General features: G+C 34.2%; 1 protein-coding gene and 1 non-coding gene across 2 annotated transcripts; one reads left to right on the top strand and one right to left on the bottom strand.

Moving 5' to 3' along the window:
* Nucleotides 1-313: 313 nt before the first annotated feature.
* Nucleotides 314-27,875, top strand: LOC131945920 (uncharacterized). The gene is made up of 7 exons (XM_059306553.1): nucleotides 314-350; nucleotides 8,572-8,621; nucleotides 20,083-20,300; nucleotides 23,511-23,625; nucleotides 24,227-24,372; nucleotides 27,454-27,530; nucleotides 27,767-27,875. Coding segments are annotated over exons 1-7 (717 nt in total). The 5' UTR covers nucleotides 314-348.
* Trnah-gug (transfer RNA histidin (anticodon GUG)) lies at nucleotides 12,463-12,534 on the bottom strand. The gene has a single exon. It is a non-coding gene; the product is annotated as a tRNA-His (tRNA).
* Nucleotides 27,876-27,916: the final 41 nt, after the last annotated feature.

Raw genomic sequence — 27,916 nt, forward strand, 5'->3', positions numbered from 1 at the left:
AACTGAATAAAAAGGTCGATAGCCTATAGCTGATCCATTGATGTTATTGATTTCTTCTATGTAGACGTTGGTATAACAAAGTTTCGTTCCTTTACTTATAGGTAGCAAATTACAAAAGTATAATTTCATACTTTAGCGTTCACATTTAAAAAATGTGTTTTGTTTTAGAAATATATGTTTGTAAGAGACATCGTGTTTTTAAATACTGTGATTGTAAAACAATGAAGCAATAAAAATTAATTAACGTTTAGGAAATGTCTGTTTTTTTACAATTTATATTACAATTTATTTTAAAAGGGAATTTTCTTTTTACAGAGCTAATATTCAACAACATTGCACGGCAACATTATGTAAGTAATTTCTTCTCCTTATTACGAGACTTATATATATATATATCCGCCGGTTACTTTACAATGTGGGTGACGGGTGCAACCACTGGTTAAAATTATTTGTTGAAGGTTTCTGTCGTTTACATAGTAAGAGTGCTCTATATGGGAGCCGGGGCGCTCGGGATCACACGGCCGTTGGTGGAGATCTTTAATGCAGCTGGACTGATAATTTAAGTAGTAGCCGTATCCACTTATGCAGGATACAATACGCTGACACACATGTTCGTATGGCATCTGATGTAGCAGCCAACTTTGCCCCTAGCAAATATTACTCATTAAAATGAAAGTAAGCGCCATAGTACTAATGCAGGAGTCTTAGCACCACCTGGTCACTTGACCGCTGGGGCGTCGGAGGACGGCACAGGTGCGCTTTGACCGTAAAGTAAATTTGAACACGGGCCGCCTGATCAGGACATAAGTAAAAAGGTCTTCAACCTGATCAAACAACGCCTTTGGTCACAGTCAACACTCATATTACGGGTGGTCACATGAACAACACAACAGGGGTTAACTGTCTCTTGACATCAACACAGGGCTAAAAAATAAAAACAAAATCCTGGCCCTACATGTTTCTTACCTTAAATCACGGGTAAAATTTAAAATTACAGGTTAAATACCTCTTCCTCACAAACATAAACGTATTTTCTAACATGTTATCCTCAATACACTATAGTATTTGTTCTAGCTCAAATTAATCCACCAAGGTCTATAAACAATATCAAATATAGTAATCAGATTCATATGACAATAAACTAATGTTCAAATCAACTAAAATTATCGTATATACTATTGAAATTTTACCATGAGATATTTTGTCCTGGCATATTTTGTCCGCGAGATCATTTGTCCTGAGATATTTGTCCTGAGATAATTTGTTATGTCACCATATAAACATAAATTGATACATATAAATATATATATATATATATATATATATATATATATATATATATATATATATATATATATATATACAGAGAGAGAGAGAGAGAGAGAGGGACAAAAAGATAACGTTATGACAGTCAAAAATAAGAAACTACTTTTAGATGAGCCACTCATTTGTAATCCTCGCATTAGACAGTTTAAATTATAAGAGCACTAGCGTACCCGACCTCCGCGCGTTGCCGCGGCGACAGAAGAACGTTTGACGAAATATATTAGGATTTCACCAACGCGTTATTAATTATAATTATATGTTCTTAGACGCGTGAGCTACTTTTCTAAAACATTGAGTGTACATTAAATAATATGGTAGAACACACTTCGGTGAGCGCCTCTGTGTCAGAGCGTAGAGCGGTGCTCTCATGGCCCCACCCCCCCGATTACACTACCGCATAGGCTCGGCGTACGACCCCTGGCTCCTTAAAACTAACAGTCGCCATCGGCCAAATAGCATCCTGTTAATAATGATGCAGATTTTGTCATTCGCTAAGTGACACAAATGATCAGGATTTTATTCTTTTTTTTAACACGTAAAAATAATATTTGACGTGTTTTAAAAATCAGTGTGACTGATGCAATATGCTATCGTTACTAATGGTCTATTATTAGATGCTCGATCTCAATTTCTGACTGGATTGTCTAATAATAGATGCTTATTGCATCATTTGCAAAGAGAAGAAACTCTACAGTAGGCTCCTCATATTCAAAAAGTTATTTTTTCATCTTTCGCAAGGTTACGAAACTGTACAGAAGGATTTCCTCGCGTTACAAAGTTATTTTTAGAAGCCTGTTCTTTTTCCGCTGAATATAGTAGTACTCCTTACTCGCTATGCAGGACGCTCGATTAACGGATGCCAAGGGTAAACATAGTTGCTCTAAAACTCTGGGCGCCAAACCGTGTATTGACGAAAGTTGTACCCTATATGGCGCCGCCCATAAGAAACTTTAGTTTTCTTTTTCGCAGAAATATTCTCGGGAGTATTCCCATCTACTCCCTAAAGTTTCATGGTACTCGGATGAACCGCATCCGAGTTTTATTTTTTATAAACCGTGTATAGAGAAAAAAATCGCTCCCACCCCACCCCGGGGGCGCCGCCCTTGCAATATTAAACAATATTTTTTTGCAGAACCCTACCATTGAGTGATCTAATCATCTCCCCAAAGTTTCAAGGTACACGGATGAACGGTGTGAAACCGAAATTTTATAAACCGTATATAGAGAAAAATCGCAGCCTCCCGTGGCGCCGCCCTTGCGAGATTAAAAATGATTTTTTGCAGAACCCTTCCCTAGAATTTTATAATGAACTCCCCAAAATTTCATGCCTATCGGATAAACGGTGTCACTGCAATTCACTTTTATTATTTTTATATACCGTATATAGAGCAAAATCGGACCCTCCCGTGGCGCTGCCCTTGCGAAATTAATTTTTTTTTTTACAAAAACCCTTCCATAGAGTGGTATAATGAACTCCCTAAAGTCTCATGCCTATCGGATGAACGATGCTAAACCAAAATAGACTTTTATGTTTATATACCATATATTGAAAAAAGCAAATCTCGCACTGTCGGGGCGCCACCCCTGCGAATTTGAATTTGTTTTTTCGCAGAAACCTCCCCAGGAATATTCTCAACAACTTCCTAAAGTTTTATGCCTATCGGATGAACAGTGTCACTGCAATTCACTTTCATTATTTTTATATACCGTATATAGAGAAAAATCGGACCCTCCCGTGGCGCCGCCCTTGCGAAATTAAAAATATTTTTTTACAGAACCCTTCCCTAGAGTGGTATAATGAACTCCCCAAAGTCTCATGGCTATCGGATGAGCAGTGTGAAATCAAAATAGACTTTTATTTTTATATATCGTATATAGAGAAAAACAAATCGCGACCTGCCGGGGCGCCACCCCTGCGAATTTGAAATTTTTTTTTCGCAGAAACCTCCCCAGGAATATTCTCAACAACTTCCCAAAGTTTCACGGCGATGTGATAAGAGGTGTGGTAATGCAGAAAAGATACACACACAGACACACACACATACATTGCTTTATATATATAGAAGATAGATTAGATTCTTTCTTTTGTTTAAATTTTAAATTATAAAATGTATTTCAGGCTAGTAAGACTTCATTTGCATTCGACACGTTACTTTTTTCTGTTCTTATAACTCAGTATTGTTTTGTAAATAAAACTTTCTGTCTTATAAAATAGTTGATGTGTGAAGGTAATGAGACGTGTCTCTATAAATGGTGTATTCATAGCAAAAGAAACTAAATTACGTAGAAATCTCTAACGCTATAGGTTTTGTGGTGGTCACGCGTTTCTTCTAATTTATATTTAAGACCAATTGGCCTACAATTGCTTAAATTTGGTTTTTTTTTCAGCTGGTTTTTTTTTTCTTTCAGATAAAGAAACAAATATTAATTAGCAGAGCAGATTATCTTTTGTTTTTGTATTGTAAACGGTGAGACGTTTAACATACACATTTTTAAAAAGACGAATTCCCACCAATTATGGGCGAAAAAATTCTGGAGAGTAGAGAAAGCATTTTAAGAAGGCAAAATGTAACAGAGTTACACCTCTTTGCTAAACACGGAAACAAATCTGTAATTGAAAGATTACTACAAGATCCTAAATGCAAAGTTGACGAAGAAACTTCCAAGGGGTGGACAGCTTTAATGATTGCTTCAAGTAAAGGTCATAATGAAATCGTGGGTCTGCTGTTGAAAAAGGGAGCAGATAGCAAAAAACAAAAGGATGGATGGAACGCGATCAAACTTGCGGAATTTTACAAACACGGGAAGGTCTTGGACGTATTTAAAACACACGAAGAGGCAAATAACACACACAAAAATGACAGAGAAGCAGCAAAAAGAAAAAAATGATGAAACAAATCAAGAAGATAATAACGAAAGACACGATGTTAAGAAATCTAACTTTTATGATTTAAGATCAGCAGGCATACGATTTCAAAGGTGTAGATGAAATAATTACTTTCAACATCGTCGAACACACATTCAGATAGAAAAGAAACTAGACTACCCTTTATCCTGAATAAATGTGGGTTTCTGGGGGGAGGATGGGGTTTCATCCATAAATTATGTCACGCTTGTTTGACGATCTTATCTTTTCCCTCCATCACCCAACTACACATCATCATAAAAAGTTAGTCTCCCACATCTAAGAAGAATTCACTTATACTTGTTCATAGAGAGGCTAAAAATGGCTTAAATCTATTTTATCGGCAGCTCTCTAGATAATTTAATTGTATTCTCTAAATAAATAATATACGAAGCGTATCATATAAAAAATGTATAAAATCAAACATACTTATCATTAACGGAAAATGTAGCTTTATAGAACATTACATTTGTAAATGTGTAACATGGTCTTATTTTCAGTGGAAGTCATGTTTGTTGGGAAATTAAGTAAATAAGTAATGTATTTGTTATTATATTGTATAATAAAAGTGGTGTTTTTACTAATGAATAAATCAGTAAGTTAATTAGCGTCTATAAATAAATATGTGCCAAGCATTTTTATAAAAAAAAAATATCATTGTTCTCGATATATTTTACATTTATACACATAGTGCGTCTGCACTGGTCAAGCAATGCAGACAAGTAAAGTTCCCTTTTCAAACCTGACGGTCTATGGGGCAAGTGAAGTAGAGTTCACTTGTTTCAGACAAACGTGTACATAGAGTAAACAATAGTGACTTTTAGTATAATATGGATTGAATCTAACATTTTTAAGACCTGCTAATTCTACATCAAAATGGGCAGTATACAATACATTGTGTTAAACGTTAATTTGTTTGGATCTTCAAATGTTATACTATTTATACTGATTGTGTTTAAATAACAAAAAAGAAGATATTTACACATATGTCGATTAAAGTTAATTCAGAGCCATAGTCTCTTAGGTCGGTTAATTTTATATATCTTAATTAGATACGTTTCCACTCATGTTAACTTAGTTGACTAATCGCACTTTAGGTCAATAATGATTTCAAAATGTAGAAAATGCTTAAAACAATTAAAGGGTCATCAGTATAGTTATTTCTAAAAGCATAAAACGATAACGGTACTGGAAAAGTACAACATCCGTACTTATTTTTTTTAAATAAAAAGAATTGTGAATGTGTGAAACATTTAATTAAATGAAATATAAGCATTTTTTCTGCTTTTTAAACATTTATTTCTCTTTAAAATCCAGTGTTGTCATGTAAAATAATATTTTACAGTTTATTATGAAATGTTAAACACTGTTTAATAATTTTTTTTTCAATCAGCAGTAGTTTTCACTGCCACCAGAAAAAGCAACATACTTTTTTTTTTTTAAAATTATAAAAGGATGTCTTTTTTAACAGAATATATTAAAGAATGTAGCGGGAAGGTAAATAACACTACCACACAGCTCCTGTATTTTTAAAATTTCATTTACAGTATTTGAACTGTAGACTGCGTGTATTATTGGTCTAAACGTTTTGTATTAATTAAATAAGATAGTCATTGATTCTTTAATTCTCATAGTGGCCTACAGTGCATCATATCTTACTCTATAAAAAGTCGTCACGAAGTCCACAGTTTCACTGTAGAGAAGCTATTGAAGCTGGAGCTATTTTTTGTAAAATAATCTAAAGACGACTAGACAAAACTAAGAGCACACTACCTGCCCCAATACCAGGGTAAGAGATAGAGGTGAACTCTACTTCATCTGCTCCATTGACCGCCTGTTTCAAAAGGGAAATAATTTTAAATGTAATCTATTATTATACTATTCACATGTGTGCTTTCTTCTTGCTAAATGCCTATCTAATTTTTGGCTATTATAATTTTAACTGATCTATAGATGTAAATTTTGTATGTTAGTTATAAAATAGTTCTTTTAGCATTTTTATGTATTAATTTAGACAACAATGTTCGGCAAGATTACCTAGCTTTTGCACATTTATCTCTACAAAGCGTTCATTAAAATGATCAAAAGTGCTAATGAAGGAAATGGAAAAAATAAAATGCATTAGATTAGTGATTCCTTACTTTAATTATATATATATATATATATATATATATATATATATATATATATATATATATATATATATATATACTTTATATGTACCTTCAATTTTTAAATTGTAGTTCATAATAATAAAAACACGAAAACGAGGGCTTATTTTTATCCTTTAATGTTGTGTAAAAGATCAATAACGTTCGTTGACAACTCTTTGAGGAAGTGTGTCTGTCTATATTTCTTTCCGTCAGCGCTCTATGTTGTGGAACCATAAAAAGTTAACTAACACACATGTACGTGCTTTTTACTTGCATCCCAATTATATATAATTGAATAGCTTTATTTATATAACGACTTCATTTTTTTAAATAATTGCCAGTTTTTATTCTTCCGCATAACGTGTAGAAAATGTTAAATACACGCTTATTTCTAAAACGTATTAAAAGGATCAATGTCAAATAACATTTTTACTTAGATTCTTTGAAAATGTTGGTACATTTTAATAACAGTAGGGTATATAAAATAATTACTTATAATGTTTAATAATTATGCCAGGGGGGGGGGGTAATTTAAAAAGAAATTCAACTCACGCTAATAAAAACAAAATGTGAATGTAAATTCCGCGGACGTCAAAAGATTACATTGTTGAAATATTAAAATTAGCATTGATTTATAAAAGACAATATGGTACTTAAAACACGGATGTTTTAAATACTGCCTTTTATTTATTTTATTCACTGACGTACTGTTTACTAATTATTATTTGTAATCAGTAATAGTTTACTTTTATTTTTTCGGTTTGCAGACAAACTGGGTGTTTATACTCGTTCACTAAATATAATCAGGCGCGTCCGCCTGTGCCTGGGCAGGGAGCGCTTTGGCGCCTCGTCTAGACTGTGAACACTATGCGTTGATGCTTGCGTAAAAGTAGTTTTTATGTTAGGCGTGTTGTGTTTGCGTTTGCATTTTTTTGTTTGCGTTTGCATTTTGGTTAAGTTTGCGTTTTCTATTGTGTTTGTGTTGCGTTAGCGTTTGTATTTTCGTGTGTGGTTTTTTTTGCGTTTGCATTTGTGTTTGAATTGTGTTGGTGTTTGCATTGTGTTGGTGTTTACTTTGTGTTTGAGTTATTGTTTGCGTTTGTATTTTCTTTTGTGTTTGTGTTATGTTGTGTTTTGTTTCCAAGTTTGTACATTTAAAATAGGTTTCCCGTGGCAAAGTAAGATTAAGCATCTAGTTACAAGTAATTGAATTTTTTTAAATAGGTAGAATCAATATGACGTAAATGGAAGTGGTGAGTTAAATTGGGCATGTTACAGATGCCATTACGATTTCAGTAAAAAGAACAATTATTATTTTTTCGTAATAGTAAAAGTTTAATACTAATAAATTAATAAACTGCACACATTTTCATCAAGGTATCTTTTTCCCTGAAACATTAATATTTATAAGAGACACTGTTAATACACAATACATTCGAATAAGAAAGAGTTGTTGGGCAAAGTAAATACAGTTTTCTGTTGTCAGATTTGTGTATGCCATCTTTTAAGCCATCTTGCGAAACCTCCAGATTGATTTATTTTCTTACGAATTAATATTTTGATATTTTGAGATTAATTTTAAAATAGACTTTTTAGATTAAAAAACGTGTTATTGACAACTAATTAGTAAAATATATAAAATAGCAGGCATTAAATATAATTAAAAATTAGACCTCTGATGTGAACACGAAAACCTCATATGAACATGGACGCAAATAATCTGCTATTGGTCACGACATTCAAAAAATTTGATTAGCAGCGTACTTTTAATTAAATAGCCTAGCACATATTAAGATGCACAGCAATCACGTGTTTTTTCAAAATAAAAAGTGTTGACAAATTCAGAAAAATTATATCCAAAACGAAGCATTTAATTAATGTATTTCGAGTAATAAATCAAATACACATTTTATTGAGGGAGACGATTCAGTGGATATCTTTTTTTTCTTAATGGCTCTCATATAATTACAAAACTTATATCCACAAATATATTCCAAATCGGATACGATTAACGTTGAAAACTACCTGCCTGTTCAAGTTTGAAATTAAATAAATATGGAAATAATAAATGCAAAGACAAAATAAAAACCATACGGGAAATATTATACTATTGTTCATAATTGAAATGCATTTACATATTAAGCTTCAAAAAACAAAATGTAAAATCAGCTTAAACATATTTTGCAGGGAGCGAGCAGATATACCACCAGTTATAGAAGCTGATCACCCGAATACAGGTAGATAAATGATTACTATTACACTTAATTTCACTCAAACTGCAACTAAACTTTCTACTACGTATTGGCCTACACATACATACCACGCTTATATTTTAAAAAAACACCAGCACTTACATGTATATCTTATTATATAACTAGTAGCAGTCGGTACCCGTTAAAAGTGAATTATAGGCCTATTTTGGTTTGATGTTATACGTATTTGGAAAAAAAATAATCATAAAATAGTAATGGCTCAAAACCGCAACAATACACCTTGAAATATTAGTGAAAAAGCAAAGAAATAACTTAATATCTAAAAACTCTATTTAAAATTTAAAATAACAAAGGGTACCAATACTTATTGGAAGAACCAAAGCACCATAATAATTGCACACGCTAATCAAGAGACTTAAATGTTTCCGTTAAAAACCCGGCTGTTCAATGATATTTATTTTCTTTTTTAAAGTAATTTGTATTAATTTTGGCCCAGAAAATGTAATACACTTCATAGCGTAGGCTACGTCTTGATAAGTAGATCTGTAGATCTAAATCAAATTTGAATAAAATATTTCATTCTTCATATTCTAAAATTGGTAGAATACGCCATTAGTTTTGTGTTCTTTCCGCAGTTTAAACATGTGGCGTGCGACGTCATTGTTTAATTGCGTTCTTTTTGTAGCAATAAACAATTTTCCGGGTACATAATTAAAAATGTATTTCTACATTCGAATATGTTTTTTTTTCTTCTTTAAATAAAATTTTGTTTATGCCTTTATAACATCCACCATATTATTTTCAATAAAAGTCCGCATCCTTAAGTTCTCCATATATCGCTGAATATACTGATCACATCGCCTAAAAAACTTGCGGACAGAGAGAGAGAGAGAGAGAGAGAGAGAGAGAGGGGAAGGGAGAGAGAAGTGCGCACATGTGCTTTTATATACTAGGATAAACACTAACAGAAAAATCTATAACTACGACTTTATTGATACTTGCATCAAAATCAAAATTAAAACCGATTTCTAAACACACATTTTACTCAAACTTTACGCTAATATTTACCTAAGGTTTATACCCACAATGTCCAGAGGCGCAAAATGGGTGAAAACAATTTTTAGAGCTGATTTTATGCTGCAGTTTTGAATTATAAACTGTCTAAGTTGAGAAATGTAATGGCTACACGCCTTTACATACTGATTTAACTGTTTTCAACCTTGATTACTTATTGTAAATCATATACTCTTAAGAAACAGTGACAGGCACAACTGCTTTCAAGCTTTTCCTAAATGGAAGGGGGGGGGGGCGCTTTTTCGAGACTTAAATCAGAAGAATTTACACTAGATTGTTGAGTCGATAAACGTTACCAGTGTTAAAAGAAACCAATTGTATTAAAACGTATTGTACGATTGTTTAATTGTAATAATTATCATTAAAAAAGTTTTTAAGAACCCACGTTTTCTGATTGAACTAAAAAGTAGAAAATAAATGCTATACATCACAATAATGCAAGCGATCACTCTACTATAAGCGATGAAAAACGTGGGGCGCCGAAGTAAAAGGTATATTTCTATTGATTAGATAATACTATTGACTTTTATTAGGGAGCTTGTAGAGAGTCAACAGTATTAGAAACTGTAAGAAAATCACGGCGTATAGCATTTATTTTCTACTTTTTAGTTCAATCAGAAAACGTGGGTTTTTTAAAAACTTTTTTAATGATAATTATTTTCTACTTTTTAGTCTTTGTCTGTTTGTTTGCATTAAAATCTTGCTATCGATTTATCTGTTCGCATTCACTTTTTTTTGGGTAAACGAAGACAACTCTTAAAAAACACGTGCCTTGAAACCGTGTCGAGTGGGTTAGCAATCGTGTGCCCAACCACTTGACCATATCGTCTCCCCCATACTGGCCAACAGTTGTTCCGGTTGTTGGTACACAAACACCACGTGAACACTACTCAGTAAGCCAAAAGAGGGAGAGTACCGATCCTTGTTTTCATCAAATTACAATTACTGGGTTATGTCCCATTTTCCCCACGTTTTTTTGTAGAAATATATAGCGGTCTAAAATGATCAATAAAATGTTTCCATTGATCAATTTAGTAATAGTAACAATTGAATGTTGTATTGTCATCGGAAACAAAGCTTCCCTGAAAATTGCAGCGCGCTAGCTAACTGGGAAGTGCCCGAAATTTCGATCGCAAGATTTGATTGGAAAAACAGACGCGAAAGCAAGTTAAAGAAAACGTGGGAAAATACGTTAGTGACAGTTATCAAGATGATGCAGGGGGCGCTTTTACACTGGATTCTGAGTAGACAACCTTTAGCACTCAGAAAGAAACTAATTGTAGTAACGTGCATTGTAGAATTGTGTAACATTTTTAAAAAAAGTTAGATACGTTAGAAACCCGCTCCACAAATTCAAAAGTTGTCCAAGATGGTTGGGAGGAGTGTGTGTGGGGGGACGCTTTTCTCGCTGGATTGGTGAGTAGATAACACTCTTAACACTTAGGAAAGAAACAAAGTATAATTGCACTAGCTAGTTTTGTTAAAAAATGCCTCGACTAGTTTTTGTAAGATTCTTACGATTCTCTAAACTTCATTGTGAGAGATCAGATACTTTTGATTGATTGCATTACATCTTGCCTGGATCACTGTATTAAAGAGAACTAAATATCACGGATTCTTGAATCGCTATCCGATCAGTAAAATGGTATACGGTCGGAGCAGTTGGCGGAAGACGATACTCTTGCCGAAATTTTAAGAGCTAAAAACATAAGTCGAATAGATAATTTTTTTATTGCTATTTCATAAGTCCAAATACTGCAATTATTACGTAGTTCAGTCCACTAGACCTACTAAATAATGTTAAAAAATGATACAAAACGACAACTTTTTTCAACCTAACTGATGACTTAAAACTGTAATACACTATAATCGAAATTAATATAAAAAATTAATCTAAAGACACAACCAAAAGTAGACTAAATAAACTTGCATTCTAAAGCAGTTGTTTAACCTTTTTGGAGGTACCGAACCCTACCAGTTTCATATGTGCCTTCACTGAATCCTTCTTAATAGTTTTCATTTTCGTCCATATTGACAAAATCTGATCGTGGATCCTATGAGTTGGGTGTGTGCCTTAACATCCACCGAAGCTCTGAGACTAGCCGAACCTCTTGGGTTGCTCTAAGTTCTTTTTAATTTCTTCTTTCCTTATTTTCGGTTTCCTAAGGAGCATAGGCGTAGGCAACGCTTCGTCAACTCACTTGATTTTTATGAATCCAGCCTCCCACATCTCTATTTCAAACGATTTGATGACAAAAAACGTGGGTACGTTCACCATCAAATTTCCCGACCCATCTGCCCGATCCACGTTTTTTGTCATCAAATATATGAACAGTCATCACAAGAACCTGCACAGCTCGAGGAAGCACAAAATCTACGAGCAGTCATTGGTAGATCCCCTAGGGTCGGAAGAAAAATTTATTTTCTACTTTTTAGTCCACAAGAAAAACGTGTTTTTTTTTTTTTTTAAGTATTTTATTTTCTCCTTTTTAGTCCGTTGCTACACATGAAAAACTTGATTTTTCAAAAAGTTTTTATATAGTTTATTTTCTACTTTATCTTATGACTTGATTAAGTATGACTTGATTAAGTAATTTTAAATACACGGACTAAAAATCTTGAGCGACCGATACGCTTTAAACAGAGAAGGAGCGGAATTTAATTAAGCTAATTTAGGTCTCTAATTGCTAGTTTTTTATTATTGCATCTGAAATTGTTAGGCGATTACATTTGATGACACGAATTTTTTTTAAATTTGATGGTGAACGTACCCACGTTTTTTGTCATCAAATGCCATGACCAGGATTCGAACCTGGGTTGTCGCGGCCACAACGCGAAGTACTAACCACTATACGATCACGGCCAGCGCGCTCACATCGATTGGGGCCAAAGTAACTGTGTCAATAGGCCTCAGGTCTTGTCGGTATCTTTAGAAATCATGTCCTCAATTTTAGGGTCCTTGGGGAGTAATTTTAGTAAGCTAATTTAGGTCTCTAATTGCTAGTTTTTATGATTGCATCTGAAATTGTTAGGCGAAAATAGCCTGCATGCCGAATTTCAGATGTCTAGAGCAATCAGAAGTGGGCTAATTTTCGTTGTCAATTTTAACAACAAACCCATAAACAAACAAACAAACAAATAAACGCAAAGCTGAGTTAAGAAAAACGTGTTATATAAAAAAGTAGTTTTAATCTAGAGAATTCAAACATTTCTGAAGGACCAAATTTGAACTTGTAGGCCGTGGTGTCGATGCCAAAGTTTAGCGTCGTCCGCAAAGATAAACTATTGTTATATCATCTCTATGACCATATTGTGACAGATATTTACAAATATGTCTAATGTAGGACAGAATACATAGCTACTCAACAGAGATAATCGCAATCACTTGTCCACGACTTAAGAAACCACTGTACTGAAAACCCACCTAAATGGAAAATATCTTAGATCTGTGTTTTAATACAAATGTGTACCTCGTCGCGAGTTAGGACCTGTAGGTAGTCTGTTACTACTCTATATCTAAAAACATTAAAAAGATAACGTGAATTTTATTTGTTCAATTTCTTGGTCAACTGTCTTGCATCTTGTTCCATCTTGTTTATATTGATTAACCTAAAGAGTTCAAATGTAACAAAGAAAATTGTGACTAAGTTTTCGGGTGCGGGTATACGGACAATAGTTAAAGTATACATTTATTTATATTTATAGAAATGAAAGTATGTTTATCTCTTTGTCCTATATGAATTACTACATCTTTCATCGGATCGCCATAAAACTTTGTGGACAGAGTTTCTTCCAGGCATATCTTCGGGGGAAGGGAGAGCAAAGCCCCCCCCCCCTGACAAAAGTCTATCGATCCCCCCCCCCCGAAGAAAGTATATCGACCCCCCCCCCCCCCCCGAAGAAAGTATATTGACCCCCCCCCCCCACCCCCAGACGAAACGAAATTTATATAGAAAAAATATATACTTTTATTAGTGTCCGCACGCATCCCACCCCGGAAATTTTAGTCCGCCCCCTCCCCCCCCCCCCCCCTGAGAAAAAAAGTCTGGAAGAAACACTGTTTGTGAAGATTTTCAGTATACTCCTGTGGAGATTCCTGTGGGAAGTTTATTTTTTATTTTGCCAGGGCGGCACCCTAGCAGGCAGCAGAGGCGTAGCAACCTATTCCGGCGCCCAGGGCGAACTATCAATGTTGTGCCAACACTATTCAAAGCTGGCAAAAAGGCGCCAATCCATACATACACTCTCATATATACAAAAATTCAGGAAATCAGTAATGTATACATCTATTTTCTTAAATTTAACTGAAGAATAAGGATTTTTTTTTTCCTACCCCTTTTGGCGCCCTCATCAGTCGGTGCCTGGGTCCCTGGCAGGAAGCGAAGCAATTTTTTCTCATTATACGATTATGAGCCCAGAACCCAGAGGGGAATCCAGATGTTCTATTTCATCAATTGCGGTCATAGGTAATACTAGATTTAGCAGAGGCGTAGCGAGGGGGTGGGGGTACATATGTCCCCGGGCGCCGACCCTAGGGGGCGCCAAAATAGGTTGGAAAAAAAATTAAAGCTCATTTTAGCTACAGTTTTGCATTATAAATATAAAAAATATATGGGGGTCGCCAAATTAAAAGTTTGCCCCCCGCGGGAGTTGGGGTGGGGCGCCAAATTGAAAATTTGTCCCCAGGCGCCAGGAAGGGTCACTACGCCTCTGAGATTCAGTGGTAAAACTACATCAGGTCCATCCCCCAGCTCTCCGGCGATTGAGTGTCCCAAGAGCTTTCCCGGGAGACACTACGGTTTATATAAGCTACTATAATTATTCACTAAGTAGAATAATGAGCGCCCGCCGGCGCTCTGGAAGTTGGCGACAGTGAGCGCCCCGGGCTCTACCGAGATCGCCTACTTGCTTTTTAAAGAGCACCCTACAATAGAGACACGGTGGCACACGACATTTGATAATTAAACCGAATATGGGGCGCCCCTGCGGAACTATAACCAGTGGCTCCATGGAGCGCTAAGGTACGCGTTTCTAACACGTGGGCGGTCGCCGATGTGTGTTCTACCTCACTATTACAGAGGTTGATTAAAGTACACGCAAGGCTTTCATACAGTACGCCTTGGTGTGTCTAGGCGGTAGTGTCGACAAACCCATGCCTCATAAACGAATATGTGGGTTTCTTTGTTTAAGCATTACCAAAGATTTCATTCGTTTGTCATTCAAATTTGAGAAGCTATTGCTAATACCCTGTGGCAGGGTTCGGTTTTGCTCCCCGGGCTTTCCCGTGAGTACTATGGTACCTTTGTTCGTTTTAATAATTGCGAAACGCTATGAATATGATGGGCTACTATAATCGCTCACTATACCGAGTGAGGCGCCTTCCTACCTAGGCCCACCTACCTACATACCTAACTACTTGCCTAGTTACCTACCTATCTACTAACCTGTCTGCGCTGCTGCCTACTTACCTACTTTCCTACCTGCCGTTATTCCTGCCAAACTGCTTTCTATCCACCCCGCATGTCTGCTTACCTCACATCCTACTTACACACACACATACGTTCGTATGTATATATGTATGTGCTAGTGTGCTCGAGGACTATGTATTTTAACACGTTTTTATTAACTCAGCTTCGTGTGTGTTTGTTTGTTGTTAAAATTGACATCGAAAATTAGCCCATTTCTGATTGCTCTATAGATCTGAAAGGATCTGGCTCTATAGATCTGAAAGGATCTGTAGATCTCTATAGATCTGGAGGCCTATTGACACAGTTACTTTGGCCCCAATCGATGTGAGCGAGCTGGCCGTGATCGTATAGTGGTTAGTACTTCACGTTGTGGCCGCGACAACCCAGGTTCGAATCCTGGTCGCTCAAGATTTTTAGTCCGTGTATTTATAAACACTTAGTCAAGTCATACTTAATCAAGTCATTAGATAAAGTAGAAAATAAACTATATAAAAAACTTTTTTTAAAAACCACGTTTTTCATGTGTAGCAACGGACTAAAAAGGAGAAAATAAAAATACGTGGGTCGGGCAGATGGGTCGGGAAATTTGATGGTGAACGTACCCACGTTTTTTGTCAGTCATCACAAGAATCTGCACAGCTCGAGGAAGCACAAAAGAAAAATTTATTTTCTACTTTTTAGTCCACAAGAAAAACGTTTTTTTAAGTATTTTATTTACATTTTTGTTGTTAGGTAGAACTATTCAGTATAAAGGAGTTTCCTTTTGTTTTGTTTTTGACGTTGTACCTGCCGCTAAAATATTCTTTTTTTGTATGTGTGCATAAAAAAAGTGTAGGTTTATTAATACATGAAAATTTTATTATGTATTTAAGTGTATATAATCATTTTCGTCAAGTCAATGTGTTCATAATCTTAAATTTAAAAACCCGATAGCCAAAGATTTAGAAAGAGAACAAAATTAATAATTGCTATTTAACCTGAAACACCTATTCTAAGTATTGTAATAATATTTTTTAAAAATAAATATACACAGAGATAGATTGTTTTCTTATATAATTAGTTTAAAAAGTCAACTGTATTTCATAATGAAAATCAACACAAAATACATTCGAATAGAAACTGTCTAGGGAGACTACTCTAATATTTGTAGGATTAATATTTTTTATTTTTTAAGAGTTTTTTTTATTATTAGAAGAAAAGTTAATCATGTAGGTCCTATAAAAGATTACCTTGCATTTATAAAAATATATTCGATAGGTTTAGATTCGTTTAGAATGAGAAATAATTAAAATTATATATTATATTCAATAGGTTTTTTTTTCAAATAATATAGTAAAAAAGCCTGTTTTAACAATCTTTTTAAAAATCTTATTTTTATTAATACATTAAAATCAAAGATCGAGGTTCTATATTTGAAAGAAAAATAGTTTAACTGTCCCTAAACAATTGTATCAATCGCCAAGAAATTAATAATTAATAATTACGTTTAACGCTTAATTAATTAAACCAATTGAACTATTTCCGTTTTGATAAACTCTCTCTCTTTATAACTATTAACGCTTTATCACTGAGTTTCTCGAGAGAAATACACAAGAGAGCGGTAGTTATCATTGACTCTGTCATTGATAATTTAAACGAGTCTTACATAGAAAATTATGTTTGATCGGCTGGAAAGAGATAGAGAGATAGAGAGAGATAGAGAAATGGAGAGATAGAGAGATAGAGAAATAAAGAGATAGAGAGATGTAGAAATAGAGAGATAGAGAGATAAAGAGCTAGATATAGAGAGAGAGACAGAGGGACTAAGAGATAGAGAGATAGAGAGATAGAGAAATAGAGAGATAGAGAGATAGAGAGATAGAGAGATAGAGAGATAGAGAGATACAGAGATAGAGAGATAGAGAGATAGAGAGATAGAGAGATAGAGATAAAGAGATAGAGAGATAGAGAGATAGAGAGATAGAGAGATAGAGAGATAGAGAGATAGAGAGATACAGAGATAGAGAGACAGAGATAGAGAGATAGAGAGATAGAGAGATAGAGAGATAGAGAGATAGAGAGATAGAGAGATAGAGAGATAGCGAGATAGAGAGATAGAGAGATAGAGAGATAGAGAGATAGAGAGATAGAGAGATAGAGAGATAGAGAGATAGAGAGATAGAGAGATAGAGAGATAGAGAGATAGAGAGATAGAGAGAGAGATAGAGAGATAGAGAGATAGAGAGAGAGACAGAGATAGAGATAGAGAGATAGAGAGATAGAGAGAAAGAGAGATAGAGAGATAGAGAGATAGAGAGATAGAGAGATAGAGAGAAATAGAGATAGAGAGATAGAGAGATAGAGAGATATAGAGATAGAGAGATAGAGAGATAGAGAGATAGAGAGATAGAGAGATAGAGAGATATAGAGATAGAGAGATAGAGAGATAGAGAGATCGAGAGATAGAGAGATAGAGAGATAGAGAGATAGAGAGATAGAGAGATAGAGAGATAGAGAGATAGAGAGATAGAGAGATAGAGAGATAGAGAGATAGAGAGATAGAGAGATAGCGAGATAGCGAGATAGAGAGATAGAGAGATAGAGAGATAGAGAGAAAGAGAGATAGAGAGATGTAGAAATAGAGAGATAGAGAGATAAAGAGCTAGATATAGAGAGAGAGACAGAGGGACTAAGAGATAGAGAGATATATAGATAAAGAGCTAGATATAGAGAGAGAGACAGAGGGACTAAGAGATAGAGAGATAGAGAGATAGAAAGATAGAGAGATAGAGAGATAGAGAGATAGAGAGATAGAGAGATAGAGAGATAGAGAGATAGAGAGATAGAGAGATAAAGAGATAGAGAGATAGAGAGATAGAGAGATAGAGAGTTAGAGAGATAGAGAGATAGAGAGATAGAGAGATAGAGAGATAGAGAGATAGAGAGATAGAGAGATAGAGAGATAGAGAGATAGAGAGATAGATAGATAGAGAGATAGAGAGATAGAGAGATAGAGAGATACAGAGATAGAGAGATACAGAGATACAGAGATACAGAGATAGTGAGATAGCGAGATAGAGAGATAGAGAGATAGAGAGATAGAGAGATAGAGAGATAGCGAGATAGCGAGATAGAGAGATAGAGAGATAGAGAGATAGAGAGATAGAGAGATAGAGAGATGTAGAAATAGAGAGATAGAGAGATAAAGAGCTAGATATAGAGAGAGAGACAGAGGGACTAAGAGATAGAGAGATATATAGATAAAGAGCTAGATATAGAGAGAGAGACAGAGGGACTAAGAGATAGAGAGATAGAGAGATAGAAAGATAGAGAGATAGAGAGATAGAGAGATAGAGAGATAGAGAGATAGAGAGATAGAGAGATAGAGAGATAGAGAGATAAAGAGATAGAGAGATAGAGAGATAGAGAGATAGAGAGTTAGAGAGATAGAGAGATAGAGAGATAGAGAGATAGAGAGATAGAGAGATAGAGAGATAGAGAGATAGAGAGATAGAGAGATAGAGAGATAGAGAGATAGAGAGATAGAGAGATAGAGAGATAGAGAGATAGAGAGATAGAGAGATACAGAGATAGAGAGATACAGAGATACAGAGATACAGAGATAGTGAGATAGAGAGATAGAGAGATAGAGATACAGAGATAGAGAGATAGAGAGATAGAGAGATAGAGAGTTAGAGAGATAGAGAGATAGAGAGATAAAGAGACAGAGATAGAGAGATAGAGAGATAGAGAGATAGAGAGATAGAGAGATAGAGAGATAGAGAGATAGAGAGATAGAGAGATAGAGAGATAGAGAGATAGAGAGATAGAGAGATAGAGAGATAGAGAGATACAGAGATACAGAGATACAGAGATACAGAGATACAGAGATACAGAGATAGAGAGACAGAGATAGAGAGATAGAGAGATAGAGAGATAGAGAGATAGAGAGATAGAGAGATAGAGAGATAGAGAGATAGAGAGATAGAGAGATAGAGAGATAGAGAGATAGAGAGATAGAGAGATAGAGAGATAGAGAGATAGAGAGATAGAGAGATAGAGAGATAGAGAGATAGAGAGATAGAGAGATAGAGAGATAGAGAGATAGAGAGATAGAGAGATAGAGAGATAGAGAGATAGAGAGATAGAGAGATAGAGAGATAGAGAGATAGAGAGATAGAGAGATAGAGAGATAGAGAGATAGAGAGATAGAGAGATAGAGAGATAGAGAGATAGAGAGATAGAGAGATAGAGAGATAGAGAGATAGAGAGATAGAGAGATAGAGAGATAGAGAGATAGAGAGATAGAGAGATAGAGAGATAGAGAGATATAGAGATAGAGAGATAGAGAGATAGAGAGATAGAGAGATAGAGAGATAGAAAGATAGAGAGATACAGAGATACAGAGATAGAGAGATAGAGAGATACAGAGGTAAAGAGGTAAATAGATAAAGAGATAAAGAGATAGAGAGATAGAGAGATAGAGAGATAGAGAGATAGAGAGATAGAGAGATAGAGAGATAGAGAGATAGAGAGATAGAGAGATAGAGAGATAGAGAGATAGAGAGATAGAGAGATAGAGAGATAGAGAGATAGAGAGATAGAGAGATAGAGAGATAGAGAGATAGAGAGATAGAGAGATAGAGAGATGATAGAGAGATAGAGAGATAGAGAGATAGAGAGGTAGTGAGGTAGAGAGGTTGCGATGTTAGAGAGATAGAGAGAGATAGAGAGATAGATAAATTAATAGATAAATCGATAGATCGATAGAACGATCAAAAGATATAAATACAAATTCTTGAATATATTGATTCGATTGATGCGGTTGTAAATAAAATGCTTATATATATATATATATATATATATATATATATATATATATATATATATATATATATATATATATATATATATAATACAAATGTTTAAATATAGATGTTGAAATGTTTTTTTTATATAATTAGATACTGGATTAATCAAAGTTGCAGTGTATTGGGATATCGAAAACATACAAATACCAAAAGGCGAGTCCGTTGCACGTTTCAAAGAGCTAGTTGATGAATTCATGCTCACAAAACAAGATATATCTGAAGAACTTAAATATGAGGTGGATACTTTTGTGGCCTGCGCAGCCAATTTTGATCGACTGAATGTAAAGGAAGAGGACTTTGAAAGGTTAAAGGTAATTTTATCTATATATGTAACAGTAACATGGGAGATGTTTGTTTGATTTGTTTGTTTGCTATTCACACCTATTAGATCGGGTACTTGCAGGTACGATGCAAGGGAGTTGTTCTAAACGAAGGTTGCTTTTGATTTTCTTTCTAATGAGCAAACTATAGTCCGCTCAATTATCGAGTTTAAAATGACCGACTTGTAACCTTGACTGACCGTGACCAGAATATAAACTACACATATTTTTTTTAAGTTTGAAATAGAACGACTATTTGTAGATGTGACAGAAAGTTGGTATTAGAAAAATACTAAATTATCAGAAATGTCAGGTTAAAGGTTTAAAAATTGAAAAAGCAAATTCGTTACAAACATGCAATGCCGTTCATTAATGCATGTTTTGCGCATTGTCCGAGGCACACGGGCATGTGCTTTTAAATAGGTTACTGCAAAATTATTTTTAACACTGCTATTGCATTATAAGAAAGCGTGCATTTAGTACAAAGAGTTAATAAGAAATCTCAAAGAAAGAGAAATGCAATCTTTGACGGTTAGTTAATTAGATCTACATATATACACATATATAAACGTATATATATATACATATATATATATACATATATATATATATATATATATATATATATATACATATATATATATATATATATATATATATACATATATATATATATATATATATATATATATATATATATATATATATATATATATATATATATATATATATATAATTTAAGCGGGCAAGTAGTGTGTCAGTCCTTCCTTCCTTCCTTCCTTCTGCCATCGCTATAGATTTTGGAACCATAAAAGTAAACATCGCACCATGCAGTGCATTTCAGTGCACCCCAGTGTCTTATTATACGTTAAAGAGTAGAGTTTGTTTATATAACAACATGAGGTTATTTTATAAATGCCACTGTTTTTACTCTTTCACATAACGTCAAGAAAATATTAAATACACGCACACTGCTAAAACACATTTAGGAGAGGAGTAGCGAGGGGGGCATATGTCCCCGGTACCGACATTAGGGGGGCGCCAAAGTGGGTATGAAAAAATGTCCGCGGGTGGGGGGGGGGGTTGGAAATCGAAAGTTTTAGGGGAGGGGGGGGGTGCAAATCGAAAGTTAGAGGGGGGTGCAAATCAAAAGTTTGAGCGGGAGGAATTTCAAATCAAAAGTGGTGCAAATCTAAAGTCTGCGGGGGGGGGGGGGGGGGGGTTCAAATTGAAAGTTTAAGGGGGTGGGGTGGAAATTGAAATTTTGAGGGGAGGCGGTGCAAATCGTAAGTTTGAGGGAGGGTCTAATCGAAAGTTTGTCCCCGGGCCCCGGAAAGGGTCGCTACGCCTCTGTTTTGTAGTCATTCACTGTGTCAGACGCCGGCGCTCGAAAAGGGCGCGATTTGGCGCTATGGGCTAGACAGTGAACAATATGCCTTTATGATTGCATTTAAATTGTGTTGATGTTATGAGTGTTGTGTTTGTTTTTTCGTTGTTTTTTTTGCGTTGTTTGTGTTGTGTACATTTAAAAGAGATTTACCGTGGCGAAGCACGGGATGCAGCTAGTATATATATATAATATAGTGGGCTAGGTAGTGTGTCAGTCCTTCCGTCATCGCTATAGATTTTGGAACCATAAAAGAAAACATCTCACCATGCAGTGCTTTTCTGTGCATCGCAATGTCTCATTATAAGTAACAGATCAGTTTTTGTTTATATAGCGACATAAAGTTGCCACTGTTTTTACTCTATTGCATAACGTAAAGAAAATATTAAATACACGCACATTGCTAAATATATCAAAAAGGATCAATGACAAATATAATCTTCGTTTATATTATTAGAAAAAGTGGATACATTTTAATAATATATTAACAGGAGGGTAGAAACATCAAATTAATTTACCTCTTTTTTTTAGTTTTGACAAAAGAGGTAATTTAAACATAAATTAAACTCACGCTAATTTAAAAAATGTGAATGCAAATCTACTGGCGTCCTAGAAGGAATTAATGTTGCAATAATATAATTAGCAAAATGTTAATACAAATTATGCGGATGTGTACGAGGAAATGTTTGTTAGAATATTATAATTAGCATGGTTTGATAAAAGGCAATCTTTTATTTATTTTTTTCACAGAACGTACTGTTTAATACTTATAATTTTTAATCAACTATTCCGCACTATTATAGACGCGTCATCACGTTCATTGGGCGCGCAAGTGTTTTAGTTATGAAACTCTATTGTAATTTTTTAAAATTTAAAGTACTGGGGAAAAATGTGTGAATTGATAAAGTGATATATGACAGGTAAAACATAAATATTTTAAATACTGCCTATTATTTATTGTATACACTGAACGTATTGTTTACTAATTATTATTCTATCTTTCGGTTTGCGGACAAGCTGGGGGTTTTATAGGAGAGACGTAGCGAGGGAGAGGGGGACATATGTCCCCGGGTGCCGACCTTGAGGGCGCCAAAAGGGGTTGGAAAAAATTTGAGGGGAGGGGGGGGGGGGGTGGAAATCGAAAGTTAAAGGGGTGCAAATCAAAGTTTAAGCGGGAAGAATTTCAAATCAAAAGTGGTGCAATTCGAAAGTCTGAGGGGAGGTGCAAATCGAAACTTTAAGGGGGGGGGGGGGGGTCTAATCGAAAGTTTGTCCCCAGACGCCGGAATGGGTCGCTATGCCTCTCTTTTATAGTCATTCACTGTGTCTGACGCGTCCGCCGGCGCTCGGAAAGGGCGCGATTTGGAGCTACGGGCTATATTGTAAGCAAATGCCTTTATGATTGCATTTAATATGTGTTTATGTTATGAGTGTTGTGTTTGTTTTGTTCGTTTGCTTTTTTTGCGTTCTTTTGTGTTGTGTTTAGTTTTGTTCCCAACTTGGTACATTTAAAAAAGATTTACTGTGGCGGAACACGGGATGCAGCTAGTATATATATATATATATATATATATATATATATATATATATATATATATATATATATATATATATATATATATATATATATATATATATATATATATATACATATATATATATATATATATAGTGGAGAGTCCATATATATTAAATATACGAAAAACACAATAATGTAAGAAACAAACATGTATACATACATGCATAAGTACGTACATAGATACATACACACAATTAATTATCATCTAATTTTCTAATTCTTTCTTTTTGTATAGATAAGAATGGTTACGGTGGCACAAGAACGAAATAGTGCAGATAAAAAAATTTTTGAATTAGCTGGACAATTTTGTAGTGAATACAAAAACTTTGCACAAATTTGGATTATTTCAAGTATGTAATCACCTGTTTCATGTATTTCATTTTTATTTCAATATGTGTATTTAAAAAGTTCTCATGCACCGTTTATATAATGTTTAAAAGCATAGAGAAAATCTGCAAGGCGAAGTGTTATCGCTTAGTTCTTTTCGTTTTTTTTAAATAAAACAAGGGAACTGGGGCTAATACACTCTCTACATAAAACTTATTAGGAAATAGAATTTTTTAGAACATTAAAATATGATTCTCTCTCAGTAAACTTTTTAAAAAAAGTATTTATCCGTAGTTTTGCTGTTGTAAATTCTATTTGTAAAAGGTAAAAGAACTCAGGCAGAACGGAACAACTTGATGAGCAATGCGTCACTTTTAGTTTTACTAAATTAATATATATATATATATATATATATATATATATATATATATATATATATATATATAAATAGATAAATAAATAAATAAATAAATAAATAAATATATATATATATATATATATATATATATATATATATATATATATATATATATATATATATATATATATTTATATATATATAAATATATATATATATATATATTTATATATATATATATAGTGTTTGTGTTTAATAATTTGCAGGTGATCAAAAGCTTCTGAGAAGAGTAGTTCAATTGGCAAGAAGACAAATAGCGACTTTTTATTTTATTTTTGAAAAGGGCCTTATAGATAATCTTAACATAGTAGTACCGGAAGATTACCGCTACTCGGTTCAAGGAATTTGGAAAGTTTGTATCTAAGCAAATTTAAATCCTAGTATTACGTGGTCATTACAAATTAGTTTAAGTTTGCTTGTTCAGTCATTTAGCTTATTAAATACCAAACAAGATATATATTGTCATGGTCATGGTCATGGTCATGGTCATGGTCATGGTCATGGTCATGGTCATGGTCATGGTCATGGTCATGGTCATGGTCATGGTCATGGTCATGGTCATGGTCATGGTCATGGTCGTAGTCGTGGTTGTGGTCGTGGTCGTGGTCATGGTCAAGGCCAAGGTCATTGTCATTGTCAATTTCTTAATATAATCGATTGTTATACTTTAGAAAATCAATTCTGAAATGTTTTGTTGATAAAAGTTGGTGATTGCGTTATTCAGTACAATAGGCTTGAAAAGCTGGTTCCAAATGGTTCGAATTGTTTGTTTGAAGAAAGAACATTTTTCAACCTAAGTTTAATCTCATGTACAAAGTTTAATTCTGTATGTGGTGCCGGACGGACTGACACTTTTAACATTGGAATATAGTTTTAAAAAAACTCGACTTGATCGCCATAGCTTAATGCATCTAAAGTGTTCATTATATAAATTAATAATTTATAAAATTAATATTAAAGGTTTTATACAACACATTTCATTTTCTAAACTTATAATGTAAATAGACGGAATGTGCATTAAACAAACGTGCATCACCCTTCAAAAAATTCTAATTGTGTCTGAAAATTAATACTTTAAGTCATTTAGTTTTAATTACTTCCCTTGATAAATTACAAAAACACAAATAATTCCCTTCACAAAAATCATTGCATGTGGGGGGGGGGGGGGGGATACCTTCTATTACTTTTTTATGTTGGGAAAAAATATTTACATAATTGACATGGATTGATAAAGTGCAATGTGGTAGGTAAAAAAAATAAATTCGGCTTTTATTTAAAGTATGCACTGAACGTACTGTTTACTAAATATTATTTTTAATAAATAACAGTTTAGAAGCCTTTCTAAATGTCCTCTATGTGTACTTCTATCTTTTTCTTTTGCGGATAAACTTGGGTATTATAGCCGTTCACTCAATTGAATCATGAGCCTCCATCGGCGCCCAAAAAGGATGCTTTTTGGCGTCCCAGGCCTTCGCATGAGCGCTATGATGCCTACGTTTGTTTTGAACAGTGCGCTAGGCTATGGATTAGAAGGGTTACTATAATCCTTCACTAAATCGAATCCAGTGCGTCCTCCGGCGCCAAAACAAAAAGCTATTTGGCGCCCCGGGAATTTCTTCAGCACTATTGCGAGTACGTTCGTTTAATTGAGTGCACTAGACTATCGATAAGTTGGGGTATTAAAAGTATTTACTAAGTTGAATCAGGATGTTCTGCTGGCACCCCGGTACGATGCAATTTTGGGATAAACGGTGAGCACTTTGTGTTTATATTTGTATATAAGTTTGTACTTATAATCTGCGTTATTTTTTGCGTTTTCGTTAGCATTTGTATTTGTGTTTGTGTTTTTGTTTGGGTTTGCGTTTGTATTTCTGTTTGAGGTTTTGTTTGGGTTAGTGTTTGTACTTGCGTTATGTTTATATTTGTGTTTGTGTTTTGGATTTGGTTGGTTGTGGTTAGGATTAATTCGAAAATTAATATATTTCCTAAATCCGGGCATTGCCAGGTATATGCCCCTTAATAAACACAGAAATCTGGGTCCTTTACAGATAGGTTTTTTACAGAGGCCAGTGTTGGGCCTGGCCGAAACGGCTAGTATTTTACAAAGTGTGAAATACATACAAAATGACTTCCGGTTGAATTAAGGCTTTATATATTTGAACAAATAATTACTAGCAGTTTAAAATTAATTTAGCTAACAGTTTTAATTTTTATTTGATTTAGATTGGATTAGTAGTCAGTGTGTTGAGATGATAAATGATGTTATGTGACTTAATAAAAATAAACTACTACGCTATACCTCATTGACCGCTAATGTGTATTTTATCATGGAAAACAATTGTTGTGATTTTCATTGTTTTACTTTTCCTTGTTATGCTGGAAAAAGATGGTTCCCAAACAGCTTTAATATATTCTAAATGTAGCTATAATTTTTTGTTTACCATATATTTTTTTAAAAGATTTGAATAACTAGCATGATTACATAGACGTTCAAGCCAATTGATGAAAATGAACCCATGTTACGTTGATGTATGTGGTTGTGTATTTGTATAAGAAAACTCGTCAACAATTAATTATAAGAATCAACTAAAATTGTAATTATACAAATGCGAGCTGCCCGCGCCGTCAGAATACGTAGCTATTAAGTGTTTTATTTTCTACTTTTCAGTCATTCATAATTTTTAAATTCAAACTACCAATGCTGCGACTGAAAATATTTTGCTTTAAAACACTATCAGTAGCTCTCGAAGGACGATTATCCTAACCCTCCCTCCCCTTCCCTCTTCCCCATCCACCTTTGTGAAAGCAGTTTACATCCGACAATGAAAAGATCAAGCCGAACTTGTTATTAACTCCCCGTAGTTTCAGATCGTTTAAAAACTAAATTATCTGCCCATTATAGCATTCACTTATTGGAACTGGCTCTAAGATTGTAAACATTTGGCGTGAGCCACAGCTCACCAGACGGGTGGGGGCGGGATTGCTAGCGATCTGCCTACAAAACGGGGGAGGTGGCGATTCGGCGTGCTTGCGTTGTGTCCCGAAAGGTCCCACCATGAAGGAGAAGAATGTAATTGTAGATAATTACTTCTCTTATGTGTAGAAAAGCAATGTAAACCGTTAAAGTTCTAAAATGTAAATACCTTTCGACTAGTCAATTGCAGCTACCACTTACATAATCATTTCACAGTCAACATTTTTATCTTGCTTTTGCTATTCATAATATAGAAGTGACATAATAGACATATGTATTGATAAATAAAATAATTTGACTTCTGGAGTAAACCTTTTTTGTTAATCTTCACTTGTAATAGAATCTAGTCTTTGTTTTGAAGCAAGTGATACAATAGGAAAATGATAATGCATAAGCAATTTACTTGTGCTTAAAGAAATGTAATTTTGTTCTCATCAATTTTTTTTCTTCTTTTCTTAGCGCACATATACAAAAATGCCAATGGAAACAATTTTAAATGATACAGAGCTCATGATGAATCATACGGTGGATGTAGAGTATGCATAAAATATGTTTTTATTTCAAATCTTAACCATGCTAATAAAACTGATTCCATGTATAAATATAAAAAGAGCCATACGATTTGTATTTGGCTTATCTGGCAAATTATAACTCATAATCTTAAAATAGATTTTAAAAATAATTTACGGTTTAGCAGATGAATTTTCCAAATCAGCATTTTTAAATTTATTCCTAAAAACAAAATTTAATATCATTTAATTTTCATTTTCAGAGTTCTAAAACTTGATTTAAAGGAAAAGGTTTACATCGTCGATGACATTGAATATTTTGGTATGCATGCATTTGAAATTAAATTTTCGCTTGATGCAATAGTAGAATAAATTTGTAGATTGTAGTCTACTTTTATTTGATTTGAAAACTA

The sequence above is a fragment of the Physella acuta genome, unplaced genomic scaffold (assembly GCF_028476545.2).
Source record: "Physella acuta isolate Inbredline_101_S28 unplaced genomic scaffold, ASM2847654v3 ptg000540l, whole genome shotgun sequence".
In the NCBI taxonomy this organism is placed as follows: domain Eukaryota; kingdom Metazoa; phylum Mollusca; class Gastropoda; family Physidae; genus Physella; species Physella acuta.

Excerpts from the sequence above, each read along its gene's own strand:
- LOC131945920 (XM_059306553.1), top strand. Across the intron at positions 23,626-24,226 it reads ACAAATTTGGATTATTTCAA|GTGATCAAAAGCTTCTGAGA; the intron begins GTATGTAATCAC and ends AATAATTTGCAG. Across the intron at positions 24,373-27,453 it reads CGGTTCAAGGAATTTGGAAA|CGCACATATACAAAAATGCC; the intron begins GTTTGTATCTAA and ends TTCTTTTCTTAG.